The sequence below is a fragment of the Schistocerca nitens genome, chromosome 9 (genome assembly GCF_023898315.1).
Source record: "Schistocerca nitens isolate TAMUIC-IGC-003100 chromosome 9, iqSchNite1.1, whole genome shotgun sequence".
NCBI classification, from domain to species: domain Eukaryota; kingdom Metazoa; phylum Arthropoda; class Insecta; order Orthoptera; family Acrididae; genus Schistocerca; species Schistocerca nitens.
Genome location: NC_064622.1, coordinates 148,404,514 through 148,425,588, shown reverse-complemented (window position 1 = coordinate 148,425,588; position 21,075 = coordinate 148,404,514). Strand labels below are relative to the sequence as shown.

At 42.2% G+C, this 21,075-nt stretch overlaps 2 protein-coding genes across 8 annotated transcripts in view; one reads left to right on the top strand and one right to left on the bottom strand.

Moving 5' to 3' along the window:
- The window catches only part of LOC126203707 (low-density lipoprotein receptor-like), an 87,497-nt gene extending 71,816 nt beyond the window's left edge, over positions 1-15,681 (top strand). For both annotated transcript variants that reach the window (XM_049938078.1, XM_049938077.1), the window contains 2 exons: positions 9,785-9,965; positions 15,360-15,681. In XM_049938078.1, coding sequence (XP_049794035.1) covers positions 9,785-9,965; positions 15,360-15,509 — 331 coding nt within the window. In that variant the 3' untranslated portion in view covers positions 15,510-15,681. The remainder of the gene's footprint in view (positions 1-9,784; positions 9,966-15,359) is intronic.
- The window catches only part of LOC126203708 (cell cycle checkpoint protein RAD1-like), a 58,874-nt gene continuing 53,385 nt past the window's right edge, over positions 15,587-21,075 (bottom strand). For 5 of the 6 annotated variants that reach the window (XM_049938081.1, XM_049938084.1, XM_049938079.1 and 2 more), the window contains 2 exons: positions 17,699-17,752; positions 15,587-17,467 (listed from right to left, as the gene is read on the bottom strand). In XM_049938081.1, coding sequence (XP_049794038.1) covers positions 17,720-17,752 — 33 coding nt within the window. In that variant the 3' untranslated portion in view covers positions 15,587-17,467; positions 17,699-17,719. Of the gene's footprint in view, positions 17,468-17,696; positions 17,753-21,075 lie in introns of all 6 variants that reach the window. The other variant, XM_049938083.1, reaches the window with a different exon arrangement.

Sequence of the window (21,075 nt, the reverse complement as noted above, 5' to 3'; positions counted from 1 at the left end):
AACAAGTCCCAGTCAGCCTTATTCATAGCCCATCTGTTAGGGGCCCAAAAGAGTGACGCTGTGGTAGTGACAGAAAGATCGGAAAGTGGTCACTACCACACAGGTCGTCATGCACACTCCATTGGACAGACGGTAAGAGGCTATGGCTACAGATTGAAAAGTCAATGGCGGAGTACGTGCCATGCGCCACACTGAAGTGTGTGAAGGCACCATCATTTAACAGCGAGAGATCGAGCTGCGACAATAAATGCTCAACGATGGCGCCTCGACCTGTCGCCACTGACCCACCCCACAGAGGGTTATGGGCGTTGAAGTCGCCCAATAACACGAAAGGTGGCAGCAATTGGGCTACCAGTGCAGCCAGGACATGCTGCAAGACATCACCATCCGGTGGAAGGTAAAGACTGCAGACGGTAACAGCCTGTGGCGTCCACACCCGAACAGCGACAGCCTCTAAAGGTGTTTGGAGAGGGACAGACTCACTGTACAGAGTGTGAAGGACATATATGCAGACGCCACCAGACACCCTTTCATAAGCTGCTCGGTTCTTATAATAACCCCGATAGCCACGGAGGGCGGGGGTTCGCATTGCTGGAAACCAAGTTTCCTGAAGAGCAATGCAGAAGAAAGGGTGAAGGCTGATAAGTTGGCGGAGCTCAGCTAGATGGTGGAAGAAACCGCTGCAGTTCCACTGGAGGATGGTGTTGGCCATGGCTGGGAAAGGCGTGACGGGACTGGGAAGGCAGATTACGCCGTTGGGTCACCTGCTGCCTCCGATGGAGCACCCGTGCAAATGCCATCCATTGCGTCCGAGGGACCGGCAAGAGCGAGGTCCTCAGCGGACGCCAGAATCTCCACCTCGTCCTCAGAGGCAGAGCTTGTAGTAAGCGGTGGGATGGGTGCCACCGCAATATCGTTGGTCTTGGGGACTTTCTTCTTTTTCTGCTTGTCGCGCTGTGCCTTCGGTGGTTCAGGCTTCATGGGCTTCACTGGGTCAGTCTCAGGGACAGACGACGACCGTGAGGCCCGACGACCAGGGACTGGCGGTTGTTTCAACCACTTGCGGGCGTCCGCTTTTCCACTGGTCGGAACTTGCGAAGGGAGGTCCCCAAGGGATCCCTTCCTGGCGAGAGTAGCCGAAGAAGTCTTACGCTTCTCCGGCTGGGAAGGGGGAGCTGATGTCCACGATGGTTGGGAGGGTGTTGCTCCTGGAGAAGATGGAGCAGGAGCAACAGGGTGTGAAGTGCCCCCCACAAGCAAGGGGGGTTTTGGATGCTGACCAATCATAGAACCAACCGTATGGGACGACACAGGAGATGGAAGAACCGTCGTTGCAGCAGCGGCGTACGTTGACGTCATTGGCACAGGATGGAGTCGCTCATATTTCCGCCTAGCCTCAGAGTAGGTCAGGCGGTCCAGGGTTTTATATTCCATTATCTTCCGTTCTTTCTGGAAGATCCTACAGTCCGGCGTGCAGGGGGAATGGTGTTCTCCGCAGTTAACACAGATAGGAGGCGGGGCACATGGAGTATCAGGATGCGAAGGACGTCCACAATCCCGACACGTGATGCTGGAAGTACAGCGAGATGACATGTGCCCGAACTTCCAGCATTTAAAACACCGCATTGGAGGAGGGATATACGGCTTCACATCACAATGGTAAACCATCACCTTAACCTTTTCGGGTAAGACATCACCCTCAAAGGCCAAGATGAAGGCACCGGTGGCGACCTGATTATCCCTCGGACCCCGATGGACGCGCCGGACGAAGTGAACACCTCGTCGTTCTAGGTTGGCGCGTAGTTCATCGTCGGACTGCAGAAGAAGATCCCTGTGGAATATAATACCCTGGACCATGTTTAAACTTTTATGGGGAGTGATGGTGACGGAAACATCACCCAACTTGTCACAAGTGAGCAACCTCCGTGACTGGGCACAGGATGCTGTTTTGATGAGAACCGACCCAGAGCGCATTTTGGACAAGCCCTCCACCTCCCCGAACTTGTCCTCTAAATGCTCCACAAAAAACTGGGGCTTGGTCGACATAAACGATTCTCCATCAACCCACGTACACACGAGGTACCGGGGTGAATATTCTCCACTGCCTTCTTTAGCAAGACGTTCCTCCCATGGAGTAGCTAGGGAGGGAAACGATCTCTGATCAAATTTCTTCCCGTTGAGGTTAGACCTTGATTGCTTAGAGACTGCTGGTGGAGAACCACCAGCGAGAGATGATGTACCACGCTTCATTGCGGGTCATCTGCCCGGATGCCACCTACTCCGACCAAGGGCCCTCCCCACGGGCGCCACCCAGCCGCAGCAATAGCCACCTGGCAGGACGGCCATTGCCGGGAGTCCTTATGCCCCAAGGAGATGGGCATCTACTCCTTGGCATACGTGGGGAGTTAACGGCGCAGGCATCAGTAGAGCGATCCCTGTGTTGTCAGGGGGCTACAACCAAGAGGGTACATGGCGGCCCCACCACAACGGACTGGCTACCGTGCTGGATCTTACGTGCAAAACTGTCCAAGGTCGTCGTCACAGTTAAAAGAAACACTGCATAGTGCAGCGTGGGAATCGCACCCAGGGACGTATCCTCGCCCAAGAGATGGAAAACGAGCGGGACACCATTGCAATGACGAAAAAGCCGGCTAAAGGTCTCAATGCACGACGGATACAGTGCACCATGTAAGGCGCCCTTCCCCAATTGGCTCGCTCTTCAGAATAATTTAGAAAGATGGAGGTCAAACCCGAGAGGTGACCATCACATAAGGCCGAAACATGTGAGACTCCTTTTAGTCGCCTCTTACGACAGGCAGGAATACCGCGGGCCTATTCTTACCCCCGAACCCGCAGGGGGGATTGAAATTATTACTGACAACTTTGGTACATTATTGTACTTTCTACCAAGCCAAAATGGAGGTGGAAAAAAGGGAGTGAAGTTCAAAAAGGAGCATAGGAAGAACTTTTATTTGATCCCTCATGTTTTCTTGGTGTGTTGATTAATGGTGTACTTTCAGTGCCTAATTGAGCCCCCACCCCCACCCTCCAGTATTTCAGCGACTTACTCAGAAGTCTTCTTCAAACAGACTGTGTACTGTTGATGTCATGTGTCATGTCACTACTTAGAGTGAAGTTCACCTCCCAGCACCCACTACACTCTGATGCTCATTTATTTTTCTGAGCCTGCTCTGTCATTCCACCAAATACATGTTCTCAGCATTTTACATCTCTGAGGCATGTTATGGCCAACAATATCTAACTAAATTTAATGCCAGATCCAAAGGCTTGCTTAAATTGTAACTTACGTCCCACTTTACTAGATTTTTTTGATTTCATTGTTTCAATAAACTTCTTAAGTGCACTGTCGCAGAAACCTGGTGTTTGCACTAACATACTGGTCTCATAGTATTTCATTTCATGATTATATTCAAGGCAGTATGTATATTTTTTGCACTAGGTAGTAAGGTGGGCTAATGTCAAGCACAAAAGGAGACAGAATGAATTATGACTTTAGAAGAAGAAGTCGTAAGCAATAGCTGAATGCTGTTTCTTCTACAAGTTAAAATATCCGACTCAAAAGTAATTGTTGTTATAAATTCTTCAATTTTTATTTTTTACACTGCCTATACAATTGAGCAATAATGTATCTTATTATATCCAATTCATAATTAAAACTCAAGCTGATGAAAAAAAAAAAAAAAAAAAAAAAAAAAAAAAAAAAAAAAAAAACCTGGTGAAATCTTCTCGGGTGATCAGCCGAGTAAAGGCGTCGTCTTCTCGCAACGTTTCGAAGGGTTTCGTACCCATCATCTTCAAGCGAAGTGTCGAGATGCTGTGTTGCGCGGTCCTATAAAGGCTCCTGGACCAGTGACTGATTCCGGGCGCCGACCAATCAGGTACCTGCGGAATCGGCCGCCGCGCCAGTGGTGGGGGGTTCGCGGCGCGGACCGGGCGTCGAGTCCCTGCCGGTTCCTAATACGTCTGTGGCCGCTACCGTCTTCGTGCCGGAGCGTTCTCTTCTAATTTTAGTTATTGCGGGATTCCACGCTGTACTGAGTTGGAAACCAGTGTCTCGATTGATCAGGTTGCTGTTCAACCGAATTTCTACAGCCTCTTTGAAAACTGAATCCCAAAATCCTTTAGCGTCACACAGCTTCTTCGTACCCTCAAAGAGGAAGGTGTGTCCTTCGTTAAGGCTATGTTCCGCTACCGCCGATTTTTCTGTCTGACCAAGGCGTACATTTCTAATGTGTTCCGAGCGCCTCTGCGTGATGCAGCGCTGCGTTTGTCCGATGTATTTCGTACCACATTCACATTCAATACTGTATACGCCCGGAGTCTGCAGTCCTAGGTGGTCTTTGACTGAGCCAAGTATGTCCTTAATTTTACTTGGGGCATGAAAAATTGTCTTGATGTTGTGTTTCTCCAGAATGCGGGCAATCTTGGCTGTTGGCGGTCCCGCGTATGGTAGAAATGCCAGGCATCTGGTCTCATCTTCTTCTTCTGGTGTGTCTACCTTCCTGCTCTTGTGTAGGGCGCGCGAGATTTGCGTCTCATTATAACCGTTGCTGCGGAAGGTCTTCCTTAGGTGTTGTAACTCTGCAGGTAGGCTGTCATCATCACAGATAGACTTGGCCCTGTGCACAAGTGTGTTAAGCACTGAGTTGCGTTGTGCTGGGTGGTGGCAACTCTGTGCATGAAGGTATAAATCCGTATGTGTCTTCTTCCTATACACAGCGTGACCCAAGGTGCCATCAGGGTGCCTCTTGATTAGAATGTCAAGGAAGGGCAAGCTTCCGTTTTCTTCCACCTCCATGGTGAATTGTATGTTGCTGTGTATGCTGTTGAGATGTCGCAGGAAGTCTTGCAGGTTCTCTCTGCCATGTGGCCACACGACAAAAGTGTCATCCACATATCTGTAAAAGGCTTTAGGTTTCAATGGGGCGGTGTCCAGGGCTATGTCTTCAAAGTGCTCCATGTAAAGATTAGCGATGCCTGGAGCTAAGGGGGACCCCATGGCTACACCATCCACTTGTTCATAAAATTTGCCTCCACACTTGAAGTAGGTGTTTGTTAACACATGCCGGAACAGCTTTATTGTGTCCTCACTAAAGCGTGTTTCGAGCAGCCTAGGGAGTCTTCCAGCGGTACTCGTGTGAAGAGTGAGGTGACGTCAAAGCTGACAAGAAGATCTTCTTTATCCAGGCGAAAGCCTTGTAGTACCTTCACAAACTCCGCCGAGTTCTTGACATGGTGCTCACAGTGACCCACGATCGGTTTGAGCAGTTGTGCTAGGTACTTGGCTAAACCATATGTCGGTGAGTTGATGGTGCTCACTATGGGTCGCAATGGAACTCCGTCTTTGTGGATCTTAGGGAGCCCATATAGCCGTGGTGGTGCCGGTGCTCTGGGTTACAGCTTCCTGATGACGTCCTTTTCCAGTCCAGAGTCATTGAGCAAGGCGATGGGCTTGTGAGTCACGGAAGCTGTCGTGTCCTTGTCCAGTTGCTTGTAGGCAGTGTCTTGTAGCAGTGAGTTTATCTTCTGCCAATAATCTTCTTTCCTCAGTATCACCGTGGCATTGCCTTTGTCAGCAGCTAGAACGACAGTGTCATCATCCTCACGTAGGGCCTTAAGAGCCTTCCATTCAGCAGACGTTATGTTGTTCTTGGGCATTTTTGCCTTCTCCAGGACCCTGCACGTCTCTCTCCTAACTTCCTCAGCTGCCTCCGTAGGGAGGCCGTGCACGGCTTGCTCGATGCTGCTGATAATGTCTCGCTTAGGTAGTGTCCTGGGTACTGGAGCAAAGTTAAGTCCTCTCGACAGCACTGATATTGTGGTCTCGTCCAGTTCTTTGCCTGCCAGATTGATGACAGTCTTGGCATTGGTTGTGTGGTCGGCATGTTGCCGGGCTCCAGACAGTCTGGTGAACTTGCCACATTGTTTTTCCGTGGCTTTTCTCTTGTGGATCTCACTGCTTGCATATGTGTTTCCGTCGATCCACTCCCATGTGTGTGGTGGGAGATAGGATGCCATGTGGCAAATTTTATGAACAAGTGGATGGTGTAGCCATGGGGTCCCCCTTAGCTCCAGGCATCACTAATCTTTACATGGAGCACTTTGAAGACATAGCCCTGGACACCGCCCCATTGAAACCTAAAGCCTTTTACAGATATGTGGATGACACTTTTGTCGTGTGGCCACATGGCAGAGAGAACCTGCAAGACTTCCTGCGACATCTCAACAGCATACACAGCAACATACAATTCACCATGGAGGTGGAAGAAAACGGAAGCTTGCCCTTCCTTGACATTCTAATCAAGAGGCACCCTGATGGCACCTTGGGTCACGCTGTGTATAGGAAGAAGACACATACGGATTTATACCTTCATGCACAGAGTTGCCACCACCCAGCACAACGCAACTCAGTGCTTAACACACTTGTGCACAGGGCCAAGTCTATCTGTGATGATGACAGCCTACCTGCAGAGTTACAACACCTAAGGAAGACCTTCCGCAGCAACGGTTATAATGAGACGCAAATCTCGCGCGCCCTACACAAGAGCAGGAAGGTAGACACACCAGAAGAAGAAGATGAGACCAGATGCCTGGCATTTCTACCATACGCGGGACCGCCAACAGCCAAGATTGCCCGCATTCTGGAGAAACACAACATCAAGACAATTTTTCATGCCCCAAGTAAAATTAAGGACATACTTGGCTCAGTCAAAGACCACCTAGGACTGCAGACTCCGGGCGTATACAGTATTGAATGTGAATGTGGTACGAAATACATCGGACAAACGCAGCGCTGCATCACGCAGAGGCGCTCGGAACACATTAGAAATGTACGCCTTGGTCAGACAGAAAAATCGGCGGTAGCGGAACATAGCCTTAACGAAGGACACACCTTCCTCTTTGAGGGTACGAAGAAGCTGTGTGACGCTAAAGGATTTTGGGATTCAGTTTTCAAAGAGGCTGTAGAAATTCGGTTGAACAGCAACCTGATCAATCGAGACACTGGTTTCCAACTCAGTACAGCGTGGAATCCCGCAATAACTAAAATTAGAAGAAAACGCTCCGGCACGAAGACGGTAGCGGCCACAGACGTATTAGGAACCGGCAGGGACTCGACGCCCGGTCCGCGCCGCGAACCCCCCGCCACTGGCGCGGCGGCCGATTCCGCAGGTACCTGATTGGTCGGCGCCCGGAATCAGTCACTGGTCCAGGAGCCTTTATAGGACCGCGCAACACAGCATCTCGACACTTCGCTTGAAGATGATGGGTACGAAACCCTTCGAAACGTTGCGAGAAGACGACGCCTTTACTCGGCTGATCACCCGAGAAGATTTCACGAATGGAATACGCCGAGAAAGTCTCAAATCACATTTAAAAACAACCTGATTATTTTGCTTTGCATCTAACAAATATTATATCCAGAACCACTCACGGTGAATAGTTCGTAGTGAATATAATCTGCTGCAGCTGTAAATTCCTTTATTTACGTAAAGGTATGTGTACAACCCGTGTTTCATGAAACTAATCCCATCTTCAGGTGCTGCTTGTGGCAGTTAATGAAGACTAAGTAGGACACTACACAGAATTGATTAACACTTGTAGGCCCGAAAAGGCTGTAAGTCATTATTAGAAAATACCTCAATTGCGTACAACAAAACCAGTTAAGTCATGTAGAAAAATTAACCACTTTATCCAGTAGTATGAGAGAGCATTTGCAGGTGAAGCATGAAAAATGTGGTGTCGACCAGTGAAACTCAAAGTAAACAGTACTGAATCCGTAAATATGTACTCACAGTCAGAAAAATGTACCTAACCTGACAACTTACCTACAAATGGTCTGAGATGTGTCATAGACTTGAGAAAGCCCAACTCAGGGAATAAATGATGTTATATACAAGTAAGGAATAAATGACATCACAAACAAGTAAAATGCCAACTGCTGAGCTGCAAAAAGCAACTTAGCATATAAGCGCATAGGCACCGACATGTCCAAGTACAACCAACATGACTCGTACAATTGACATGTGGAATGCAAGGAGATGCCTCAGTGCAAAAAACAAACACACTCTCTCTCTACTCAGTGGCCACAGTGTGAGCTAGTGCCAAAAGAATGTGAAAAATACGGAGGAAATTTTGTTGCCAACATCCACGCCTCACCTCCACACTACCTCACAAAGCAACCCAATACAGATAACACTAAAATTGCATCATCATATGAAAGTCATACAGTTCAGATAGGGCATGTGAAGTGCTATGCAATAAATGCTGTTGTCAGGAAACAGTAATAAAGCAATGGTACAAGATATATTAAAAAAAAAAAAAAAAAAAAATTAAACACAGTGGTACAAGATATGTTAAACACACAGAAAACACCAATACCACACATTAAAAACTGTGAGGATGAAGGTGGTGTGACCTATTGCATATGACAGATATGTACAAAACCAAAAATTGAGTACTAGTTGTATAATTATGAAGCACAAAATCTGAAGTAATGGCGAAGTCAGGACTAGACATTGTGCAAATTATGTCTTAAATAAACCCCTGAAGATCTATTTATTAGGTGTGAAACACATATAGAGAGACGATGGAGAAAAAAAAAAAAAAAAAAAAAAAAAAAAAAAAAAGAGTATCGAAAAACTATGAGACTAATCCTAGTTGACACCACATGCAACCCCTAAAATTCGAGTCAAGATACAACACATAACATTTATACGTAGACAACCATATGCAAAACCTGCTTTACTAGAGCCCACTGTAAACACTGTAGATAGTTACTGAGCATCGTTTTACATGCCTTACCTAGCCATATGCCTTTCTTTTAGTAATATGGTTTTAGTATTGACTTGCTTTGAGAGATAGTTCAGAGGTGGTGCACGGATATTAGCCATCAAATTCCCTTGGTGTTCTTCGCCTTGCCTCGGCACTAGTTCTTGCTACAGCCAGCCATTGGTGTGTGTGTGTGTCCCTGCATTCTGTGTGGCAGTCAGTTACACATGTCATGTTGGTTGTACTCAACACACAGTTGTCTGAGCACTTACAAGGTAAGTAACTTTTTGCAGTTCATCAGCTGGCATTTTGGTTGTTTGTAATGGCATTTATGCCCTGATGTTGACTTTCTCAAGTCTATTCTGCATCTCCGGCCATTTTTAGTAGGTCATCAGGTTATATTTTTCCATCTATGAGTGCATATTTATGGATTTAGTCTTGTTTTTTCGGTCAGGCCCTGTTTTCCTCGAGTCTTACCAGTTGAACCCATACTTTTCTTGCCTGTTCCACACAGGCTCTCTCATACTACTGGATAAATTTATTAATTCTTCTGCGTGACTTGTACAGTTTTGTTGTACAGTATTAATGTATATCCTTGGGCTGGTTTATTCCTTTAATGGCTATTCTAACGTAAAATAAATAAATTTTAAGAGTGTCCTGCTTAGTCTTCATTAATTTTTACAGTAGCATCTGAAGATGGGATTAGTGTCATGAATCCCAGGTAGTGCCGTTAACCAAGAAAAGGAATATTGAAATTACAACTGCATTGGATTTTATTCACCTTTAAGGAATGTTAGTAAGCCTTAAGCAGCTATTTTGCCACATAGCTTGAATGCAAATGATAAGGTCTAGTGACACACAGCCTGCAATAAACTTTTAATGTTAATCTTTCATGCACAATAATGCATTAGCATTAGGAAGTAAACTGTATAAAAACTCCAGTTGTCTCAGATCTAGATTTCTAAAAACAGAATACCACCATCTCATTTTACAGATCCGATGAACGACCAGCGGGTGGATGTCCCCACAGAAACTGCCGTGGTCCAGGTCGCATTCCGTGTGCTGACAGGCGTGGATGCATAACACCTAATCAGCAGTGTGATGGTCGCAGAGACTGCCGTGATGGTTCAGATGAGACTGGATGCCAACGCTGCCACTCGGAGTTCGAGTTCCAGGTATGACATTAAATGACAGTGGCAGGAAATCTCCATAAAACATAATACTTTTCGAGACCTGCAATTTTTCATGAGTATTTAAATATGTGAATGTAGTATATGTATGTAAAATTGTTGTTATATATTAACATTTACAGAAAACATTTGGTACTTAATACTTAAATTTGTGAATGAATTGATGGTTGTCAAATATCATACAGGGTTTGTTTACTGTTCACTGTTGAGATACGTATTACTGGGCTGATGCAATATATGTTGTTTATTACAATATGCCTAACATTCTGGCTGTATAACTTATTTGAAAAAAGTGTGCATGCATGCATTATTTTACATGTGGCTGTATAGTATTCATTTGAAGTGTCATAGGCATTTGGTCTTGTGTGTGTGTGTCTTTGTTTTCTGGGCTGGGAGAGTGGGAGAAAGCGAGAGGGGTTGTTGTGGAAAGGCATCTAGAGTGTGTGTTGTGCAGTATGGGGGAGAGGGAAAATGTGTTCTGAGGGCTGATCATGTGAAGTTTTGGTGTGGGTGTGTATTGCGTATTGAATTGGAGACCTAGAAACGATGGAGACACTTCGTACCTGCCATAGCCCTCAGTGGTTCACAACCCCACAACATGCTACAGCAGTCCACGCACCCCACCACTGCCCCAAACCAAACCCCGGGTTACTGTGTGGTTAGGCCCTCTGTGGACTGCCTGCGAATGTCTCATACCAGACGAGTGTAACCCCAAATGTTTGTGTGGTAGAGTAATTACGGTGTACGTGTATGTGGAGACAGTGTTTGCGCAGCAGTTGCCAACATAGTGTAACTGAGGTGGAACAAGAGGAACCAGCCCGCATTCGCCTTAAAAACCATCCACAGGCTGACCGGCACACCGGACCTCGACACTAATCTGCTGGGCGGATTCGTGCAGGGGAGCAGCACGCCTTCCCGCTCAAGAAGCAGCGCATTTCACCACACAGCTAGCTGGGCAGGCTGGTGTGGGTGTTATTTACATAGTTCAATTGTCGCAAATAGAGCTTTATTGCACAGTGATGCGTATTAATTTAGTACTTTCTTTTCTTGGGCTATTGATGCTTTTGATGTGATAGTTTTCTTATTAATTTTTGGTATAGGCTGTTACTAGTTGTAAGAGACTTTAAGTCAGTTTCAATGTTTGTTGGGTGGTGATACTGTGCTATTAAGTGATCTGCAAATGTTGAGTGTGAGCTATTGCTTTTCAGTGCACTGAGATGTTCTGTGTACCTGGTTCTCAAATTCCTGCATGTTTAACTCGCATATACAGATTGAATGCAATTGCAACTTAAGTTGGTATATACCAGACTGGTTGTATTTGTCAGCATTGGTGGTATTTCTTCCAAGTCTGTTTTGTATTCTGTATGCAATACACTAATGAAACAAGGACTCAATATAGCATACAGAACCAACAATACAACAGGAAACAGACTTTTAACAATTGTGGCCATGAGGTGGAAAATATGGTCCAAGGAAATAGTTTCTTTCAAAACCCTTACAATTTTGCCCAAGTGTGAAAGGCAGTCACCCTCCTAATTAGTTAACCTTTAGAAATTTACAATGTCACCAGTTCATAATTTTTGCAAGTTTGAACTAACAATTTTGTTTTTATGTATTAATGTTACCTAATATACACTATGGTTCCCAAAAAGATGACTGCCATTTTAACATGAGGAAATTAAAACAGATGTGTAATCCACATATGTATGAATTACAACTGCCAATCCAAAATTACAAATTGTGAGCAGCTTGTTTAAAACTACATATTAATTGCATAAATTATGCTTCAAAATAAATCTACATGTCAAGAGCGGTCGAGCCTACAAAATTTATAAGGCTCTTTATTTAGCATTGTACAGACCGCTCACTACTGGACACACTAATTTTGTGTCACTTATAGGTAATGTAATAGCACTTTTATGAACTTACAGTTTAACTTACCGTTGATCATCAGCTGCAAAGTTTTCATGCTATGTTCCACAATAACTGATACTGAATGTATACCGGAAAGGGCAGCACGAATATTCACAGATTTATTTCACCACTGGGAGCATGTTACAGAGATGCTGAAGAAACTGAAATGGCAGACTCTTGAAGACAGACGTGAACTATCTCAAAAAAAGCCTACTTACAAAGTTTCAAGGGCTAACTTCAAATTATGACTCTATGAGAATACTACTTGAGGGCAATCTTAGATTATTTACAGCACACAGCCATTAAAACAATAATTCTTGACACATCCCATATTTGAATGGAAAGAAAAGCAGAACTAACAACTGGTACAACGGGACGTTTGCTCTGTCATACACTTCAAAGTGGTTTGGAGAGAAATGATGTGGATGTAGAACTGGTTTCAGCTGAGGAAGAAAGATTAGGACTTAATGTCCTATTGACAATGAGATCAAGAGAGAGGAATCAAAAACCCAGAGTGGATGTGGAAAGGAAAAGACATCATCCATGTTTGCTTCAAAGGAATCATCCCAGTAGTTATTTTATGAAGGTTATTCAGAAAGTAGGGAACATATCCACCTGACGCAGCTAGGCGCGCATCGATTGCATATATTTTGGTATGTGCGTGCTTGGCAGCTCAGTCGGCATCCATCCGTGACAGTGGGAATGTCTCTGCGCATCTGGTTTTTTCGATATTTGAATTTGAAATGTGCACTGCAATCGAAAATCCCACCCGTTGTGAGGTGCGGTTGTGATATGGTTTTTGTTGACAAAAAGAACCTATAACCTATAGAAATTTATCGTGAACTGTGCAAAGTGTATGGAAACAATGTAATGAATGAATGTTCTGTCCGGAAATGGTGCATTTGGTTTAAAAATGCCCGAACCAACGTTCATGATAAGGTAGGATGCCTGAGCACTGTGATTTGTTCAAGTCAGTTATTATCTGCAATTTAGATATATTTTTGTTTATTTTGGTAGTACCGTCTTTTACGTTGATGATGCATGCTTTGTTTATTTTTTGTTATATCTTTGCAATTTTCAAGCTGCTAGGTTAGTTTCGTCAATGCTCCGCTGTCCATTTGCACCAAAGAAGAGCAATGTTCAGTGATCCGTTTTTTGTAGTTGGAAGGTGTATCAGTGGTCAAACTTCATCAAAGGCTTTCGGTGCGGTACGAGAGCAGTGTTTTGCGAAAAAGGAGTGTCTACGAATGGATTGAAAAATTCCAAAATGGTCGCACAAGTGTTATGCACAATGAAGGATCCAGATGACTGTTTACCACCACAAATGAAGAAACCATTCAGCATTCATGTGAAATGATTCTCTCAGACAGACGATTAACTATTGACGAAGTGGCACATCGTCTGCAAATTAGTTATGGTTCTGCCTATGAAATCATCCACAACAGACTTGGGTTTCATAGTTTGTGCAAGATGGGTCCCAAAACAACTCGCACAGTTGCATAAACAAATGTGCTTGGACATCTGCAAAAAGCATTTAGATCGCTATGGTAACAAAGGGGACAACTTCTTAGACAGGATTATTACCAGTGACGAAACATGGGTCCATCATTACGAGCTGAAGAGTACACGGCAGAGTATGTAATGGAAACATCCAAATTCGCCGTGCAAGAAAAAGTTCAAGACCCAACCGTTCGCAGGAAAACTGATGCTTACAGTTTTTTAGGATGCACAGGTCCAGTACTGGAACATTATGGGGAAAGGGGCACAACAATAAACAGTGTATGTTACAATGAGATGCTTACTGCCAGGCTAAACCCTGCAATTTGAAGTAAATGCCAATGATTGCTGTCAAAAGATGATGTGTTGTTGCACGACGATGCCCGACCGCATACTGCTGCCCACACTGCTGAAACGTTCCAGAAACTCAAATTTGAAGTACTGGATAATCCTCCATATAGTCCTGATCTTGCCCCTTCTGACTTGTTTGGTCCATTCAAACAGGCATTAAGGGGCTGTCGATTTGCCTTGGACAAAGCAGTGAAGAAGCAATTCATTCCCGGCTCACAGCTCAACTGAGAGCCTTCTTTTATGTGGGCATCAGGAAGCTTGTACAATGATGGACCCAGTGTGTTGAAATGCAAGGAGACTATGTCGAAAAATGATGTTCTTGTAAGTTTCCAATTTGATTACAATAAAATTTTATAACTACTATGCGGATAATAATTGACTTACCCTCATATCTAGTTTTGCTAATATTAACTTACATATTATGACAAACCAGATGTTCCACTTGTTTCCTGGTACATCAACGGAAAACGCGGTAGTTTAAAACAACTTGACTATCAAAAGCTTCCAGAAAGCATTTCTAACACTACCAGTATGCCGTGATTCACATAGCCACTAAAGAGAGCATAACATTATTTGTTTTCTGTCAATAAACTTTTATGACATTAGGCAAAATTGCCTATTTGCATTGAGGCTCTCAAATGGGACAAATCCCAATCCCTAATTGTAGCTCAAAGTGAGCAAAGCTTCAGTTCTGTAGATTTTTCATTGATGAGGTATATGACAAATCTAGGAATGCCACAGAACTCTTAAATAATTTTTTGAAATACAACAATAAATATGTAGAATTGCAACTATTTTTTAAACTTAACTTCAACTCTTAACTGCTGGAATTGCTTGAGCTACAGTGGTGTGTACAAGGCAAAATGTAGAGACGAAAGAATACTTTCTGTTGTCAGCAGTGTGCTGTCTGTGTCTTTCCCCAAACCACCACCACCTATTTTCTCCTCTGCCAACTGACATCAATAGGGTATGCACTACTAGGGGCCACTGTTTATACTTCCAGTACTTCCACTATCACTTGTTAAAGTAATATTTTGTGTTTTCTTTATGTCGGTCATAATGAACAACGAAAGGGTAAAAGAGTTGTCACTATATATGCACTAATATGAAGTTCATCAAATGTTCAATGTGCACCTCACAGACAGATGTGGCAGAATGGCTCTGTTGGGTAGTACATCACATGGCCTACTCTCTCTTGCTATTATGTATCACTCAACATTCTTACTTGTCCAGTAATCTAGCTATGGGTTGCCCTAGACAAACTCTCCAAAACCACTGAATTTCCTGTAGCACTTAAAATGTTTATAACCTCCTGCTTCATTATCATAACCAACATGAATTATTTGAAGTTTTTCTGTAGCATCTTTACATATTTTCCTTTGGCATATCCTTTATGATTTGCTCCGGAAAATGCTCACACAGTACTGTTGCATACACAATCTGATGCATTTCGCTTGAAATTTAAATGATCACAGCTACAGAGTTTTATAGCAACAGTGTTGATTTCATTCATAAGAGACAAATAGTTATGTAAAAATCATACCAATTACCTTTTCAACTAGTGGTAATTATGTGTTGTACATAACTGGACTGAACTCATTTAATTTATGTTTCCAGTGTCACAACAAACGGTGTGTACCACAAGCATGGTTATGTGATGGCCAAGCAGACTGTGAAGATGGAGAAGATGAGAATTATTACAACTGCCGAGAGCATTTCACGCTTCAGCGCTTAATACAGCCACTGTTATTTGCGGCAAATTTGTAAGCTGGTTGTACAGAGAGTAGCATGGTTTGTGCTCAAGAGATGGTCTACTGAAATACTGCACATATTTTGAACAGTAGCTCATTATTTTTGGCGTTTATTTCAATACACAAAATATAAATACATAACAGTTACATCAAACAATGCACACAATAAACAGAGTAATAAGTTTTAACAGTATTGGTCACTGAAGCAACCGCCCAAAGAGTTATGCTTCTGTGCAGGCAGAAAGAAGTACGAACTTTACTGCTCATAGTAGAGTAGAATTGCAGGTACACTCCACTGCAATACGTTACTGACACTGGGTGAATTATTAGCGTAAATATTGAATGCCTAAGGTGGTAACTCCAATCTGTTACTTATCAATAATATTTCTAATTGATCACCAAATACCATCTTACATTTTGTTTCAGTATACACTTTTCAACACAGTTTTCTATGGAGAATACATTTAGTTAGAATCATTTTAGTTCCTTCAAAGGATGTAATATAATGGAGATGTTACTGGTTGCTGTTATTTCTTTCATTATATTCTAGACCAATTCTACTGGATTTATATTGGAATATAGAATTAATCATAGACTAGAAAAACTTCATTTTTTTCTTTTTTTCCCCCAACTATAACAACACCTTCTTTTGAAAAATTTCCTACACAGTGACTTCAGTTAATCCTCTTTATTGTCATCTTTTATATGAATGGGGTCTTACTGATTATATGCCTCAACCATTTTCAGTCTAATGCACTGACTGTCCATTTGCTGGTGATATTCATTCTTGCTTGATCATCCTAGATGCTGTGCCACCATCTGCTTCTGAACCTTCCTCTTGGTTGCATTCCATCCATTTCTCTAAACAATACTATATTAGGTAGTCTATCCTCTGATAATTTTATTGTATGACCGGCACAGCACAACTTTCTCTTCTTCAGCATCTAAAGTTTACTTTTTCCTAGTTTCACATTCACAAATTATGACCAACACTGCAGTTGAATAATAAGTAGAAGAAAATTCTGAGTTAACTGTAAAATGTTCTTTTAGCAGCTGTTAAATGTGTATCTATTTCTGTGTCTGTCTGTTGTCCTTAGGAAGAGTCCTTAACTATTCGCAGTTGTGCACTTTCTTGAAGATTAATCCATCTACTGCGAAGTGTGCATAAATTTATTTTTCCTGTTCACCCTTTAGTTAAAGTCCTCGAACTACTACCAAAAATCACACATTAACTGCGATTTTAGAATGAAACTAACTTCATCTCTGCAATGCACCAAAGTAGCACTCCAAATGGTACCTCAGTTCAGAGAAATTTCTGGAATTTTTTTAGTTAAGCCAGCAAATCGTTACTATATGGTGGGTATAAATCTGAGTCTTAGTTGTCTCTGTATGCCAATTTTTTTATGCCTATTTGCATTCTGCAACAGTATACACAGAAGTGCTGCCCATTGTTCATAGCATGTTACAATTATTCAGAGGACAATGCTTTAATCAAAGATACAGATTTTAGTTTTCTTTTGATATAGATGATATCTATATGGCATTAAAAAATCAACTTCACTATCTTTTCTAATGCTGTCCAGCAATATCCTTCACAGTCTACTCATGTTTATGTAAAAATTAGCAGCCCCTTCCACAGTGTTCGGTAATGATGTGGTGAGACCTTTGCTGTCTGCTCTTTAAAGAATTTGAATACATTTTACATAATATTTATATTCAGAAGTCACATCTTCTGTGGTATTTCCTTCACTGGCATCTCCAGTTTTGCCATTTATGTAACAGTTTTAGCAAACATTAGTGTATCATACTAGTCTCTGTAGCACATAGAACACATCAACCGCAGTTTTTGAGATACGCTCCCCCCACCCCCAACCCAGTCTCTCCACACTCCTTCACCTCGTAAGTCCTTTGTAGCTTGCACAGTTAGTTCCAATAAATGTGGCTGGAAATGCTTCATCAGACGTGTTGAGCCACCTGAAGGAAAAAAAAAGAAAAGAGTTTTGATAAACTATACAAATATATTTGCTTTACTACATCCAGCCTAGACAAAACTGTCTCACAAAATGGCCACTTCATGTTTCATTTTGTTCACATGAATGGTGGTCACATATGGACCGATTTAACATGTTGCAATCAATTACAAGGCATCCAGTTGTCAGCATAGACAGGTGTCACTTAGAATAATAATTTCTGTTCAATGCTTACTTGTAATCAGTTGGAAATTATTCAGTCATCATCATCTTCTGCAATAGGTGTACACTGTAAAATAAATAAATCAAAATAAATCAGCTGTCAGCTAAACAAAATATATTTTAACTTCCAACACACTATTTTAACTTACTCACACACACACACACACACACACACACACAGAGAGAGAGAGAGAGAGGGGGGGCAGAGGGAGTTAGGAGGAGAAGGAGAGTTAGAGGGAGGGGGCATGGCACGAAGGGTGGTGTGGTGTAGTACAGTCTAGATTCTAGACAACATAAAAAGAAGCAAGGTGGGAAAGTAGAATAAACTATGAGACAATACCAATTTCAGGCAACAACAAAGAATGTCAACAATGCACGAGAAATATCTGAATATACTGGGTGATTCAAAAAGAAAGAACAGATTTCAGTTGTTTAATGGCAAACTACGAAAAATAGAAACACATTGTACATGTCACTGGATAGAAGAAAGTTCGAAGTTTTATGTTCACACACACACTATATCGTACACTCAACATGAGCACCATGCATTGCTTGAGAAACTTCAAAATGGCAGACCATTTCATCCAAGCACAAATCAGCAGGTCCCTGTTTACTGAAAATTCAATTTCTCAGCTCTTGAAGAGTAGCTGCCATAGGTGGGACAAACACACAGAAAAAGAAAAAAAATTGCAAGGCGTCAGGTCTGGTGACCTGGGGGGTCAAAAGTAATTTATTTTATTTATTCATGCCAGAAGCATCACCAAGTTACTTGTTACAGCAAGTAGAACATTCACATATAAAATATATACAAAAAAATGTAACATTGCTAAACGCAATAAAAAAAAGATCTTGTTGTCCACCTCATTCAATCCAACATTTTGTGATGGTGTTGATAAAATAACGCAGCACTTCAAGGTGAAAGTGAGGTGGGCCGCTGTCATGCATTAAAATGAAATCATTGGAATCTTCGTGAAGTTGACGTTCCTAGCCCTCCTTTTCTGAGGGGCTCCATGTGAACACATCTCTGATACGCTCAACATTTTCACCTTACATGCATGGCTGACCAGTGCTCTTCCTTTTGCATATAGAACTTTAAATACCAGTCATAAATCTGCTTGTGCAGAGGCAGCTTCTTGCTGACTCAATGGCAGAATGCACGTTGCAGTTGAACAATGGACTGACTTCGTGCAGAACTCCAACAAATACAATGGTTTCTCTTGTGGGGTAGTTGCCACGTTAGTAAAAACAAACAAGAGCACAGCCATGTCAAAACTTTGAACCTTCCTCTATCCAGTGACATGAGCACTGTGTTTCTATCTTTTATAGTTTGTCTGTAATAGGCAATCGAGATCTGCTCTTTCTTTTTCAATCAACTGGTAATTATGTTTTGACTTAACTGTGTCATTGCTGTAATAAATGGAAAAAACCTTAACCTTTTTTTTACTCATCAGTCTTTGACTGGTTTGATGCAGTATGCCATGAATTCCTCTCCTGTGCCAACCTCTCCAACTCAGAGTAGCACTTGCAATCTACATCCTCAATTATTTGCAGGATGTATTGCAATCTTTGTCTTCTTCTACTTTTAATTCTGCTCTTGGACCTTTCTTTTATTTCCATTACCGCTTCTTTGATGTGCATATTGAACAGTGGGGGCGAAAGACTACATACCTGTCTTACACCCTTTTTCATCCAAGTACTTCGTTCTTGATCTTCCACTCTTATTATTCCCTTTTGGTGCTTGTATATTTTTTTATGTTACCCATCGCTCCCTATAGCTTACCCCGATTTTACTCAAAATTTCAAACACCTTGCTCCATTTGGCACTGATACATCATATGAACGTGTCTTTATTTTTCTTTACTCTTGCTTCCATTATTAACTGTAATGTTAGAACTACCCCTCTGGTGTCTTTACTTTTCATAAAGCCAAACTGATTGTCATCAAAACACATGCTCAGTTTTCTTTTCCATTCTTCTTTATACTATTCTTGTCAGCAACTCGGATGTATGAGCTGTTAAGTTGATTGTATGATAATTCTTGCACTTGTCAACTCTTTCAGTCTTCAGAATTGTGTGGATGACATTTTTCCAAAAGTCGGATGGTGTATTGACAGATTCGCACATTCCCCCAGTGATTTTAGAGATTCTGGTGGAATGTTATCCATCCCTTCTGTCTTATTTAATCTTAAATCTCCCAATGCTCTCTCAAATTCTGAATCTAATACTAGATCCCTTGTCTCTTCCCTATTGACTTCTTCTTCTTCTTCAATCACAGCAGACAAGTCTTCCCCCTCACAGAGGCCTTCAATGTACTCTTTCCATCTACCCGCTCTCTCCTCTCTCTAGACTATGCAAACAGATTTCTTTCATCTACAAGATACAGGATACATAACAAAAGGAAATAATGTCTGGATGGGTATAAGAACTAAAATGTGACACGATCTGTTACCTTGATCAAGAAAGAGAGACTACATAATGTCTGAACAGAAATTAATAATGGGAGTGAAACATGAGATTCGAATTCCAAAAAGGTACAGTTATGTAATTAAAAAGAAACACAGACTGGTAGAAGGAAGTTACATGGGGGAGCATACGAGCAGTAAGGGAAGTGGTGCAAGAACAGTAAGAACAGAAGAGTAATGAGATGACAGAACACAATCGTAAAGGGGAAAAAATACTGGAGATCAATAAGAAGTATGGTAGAGACTACCAAATTACTTCTTGTTCTCAATACTGGGAGAAAAGGATAAATAGTCTTTTACCCCATTAGACTTTGAATTCTTATCCTTTGTTTAACCACCACCACAATCACTTCGGTAAGTTTATTAACAACCATGTTTTGTTCTGCTTACAATCCTTACGTTAGTTTGTCTTTGCTAATCCTTCAGATCTCTATTTGATACCTACAGTAACTCCTAAGGGATTTGGATCTCATATATCGTGTTTTGACTCTTCTGTTTTTCACAGGTCCACTAGATCTAAAATGATTTAATCTCTCTCTGTCTTATTCTCTTCCACTTTCCATGACTTTTTTCCATCATAAAAACTGATCATCTTTTACAGTGTGACTGGAATCTTTATTGCCAACTGATTTTCTTCGTTCTGCGTTCTCAAAAGATTTTTGTAACACACATGCACATCAAGTTCACTGAACTGATGGTAAAGTAACAAGCAACTACTTGCTTTCTATTCTGTTTCCTACTGCGATGGCAGTAACAATTATTACATTCTGCTAAAAACTGTTTAAGAAAAAAAGCAAAAAAGATTATGGATTTGCAAATGGAACCTACAACTAACGGCAACAGGCCAATTAATTTAAAACTATACAAACTGTGCAGTCACTCTTTTAAGGCAAATTATAGGGAAATGTTTTCATAATTATTACATGACT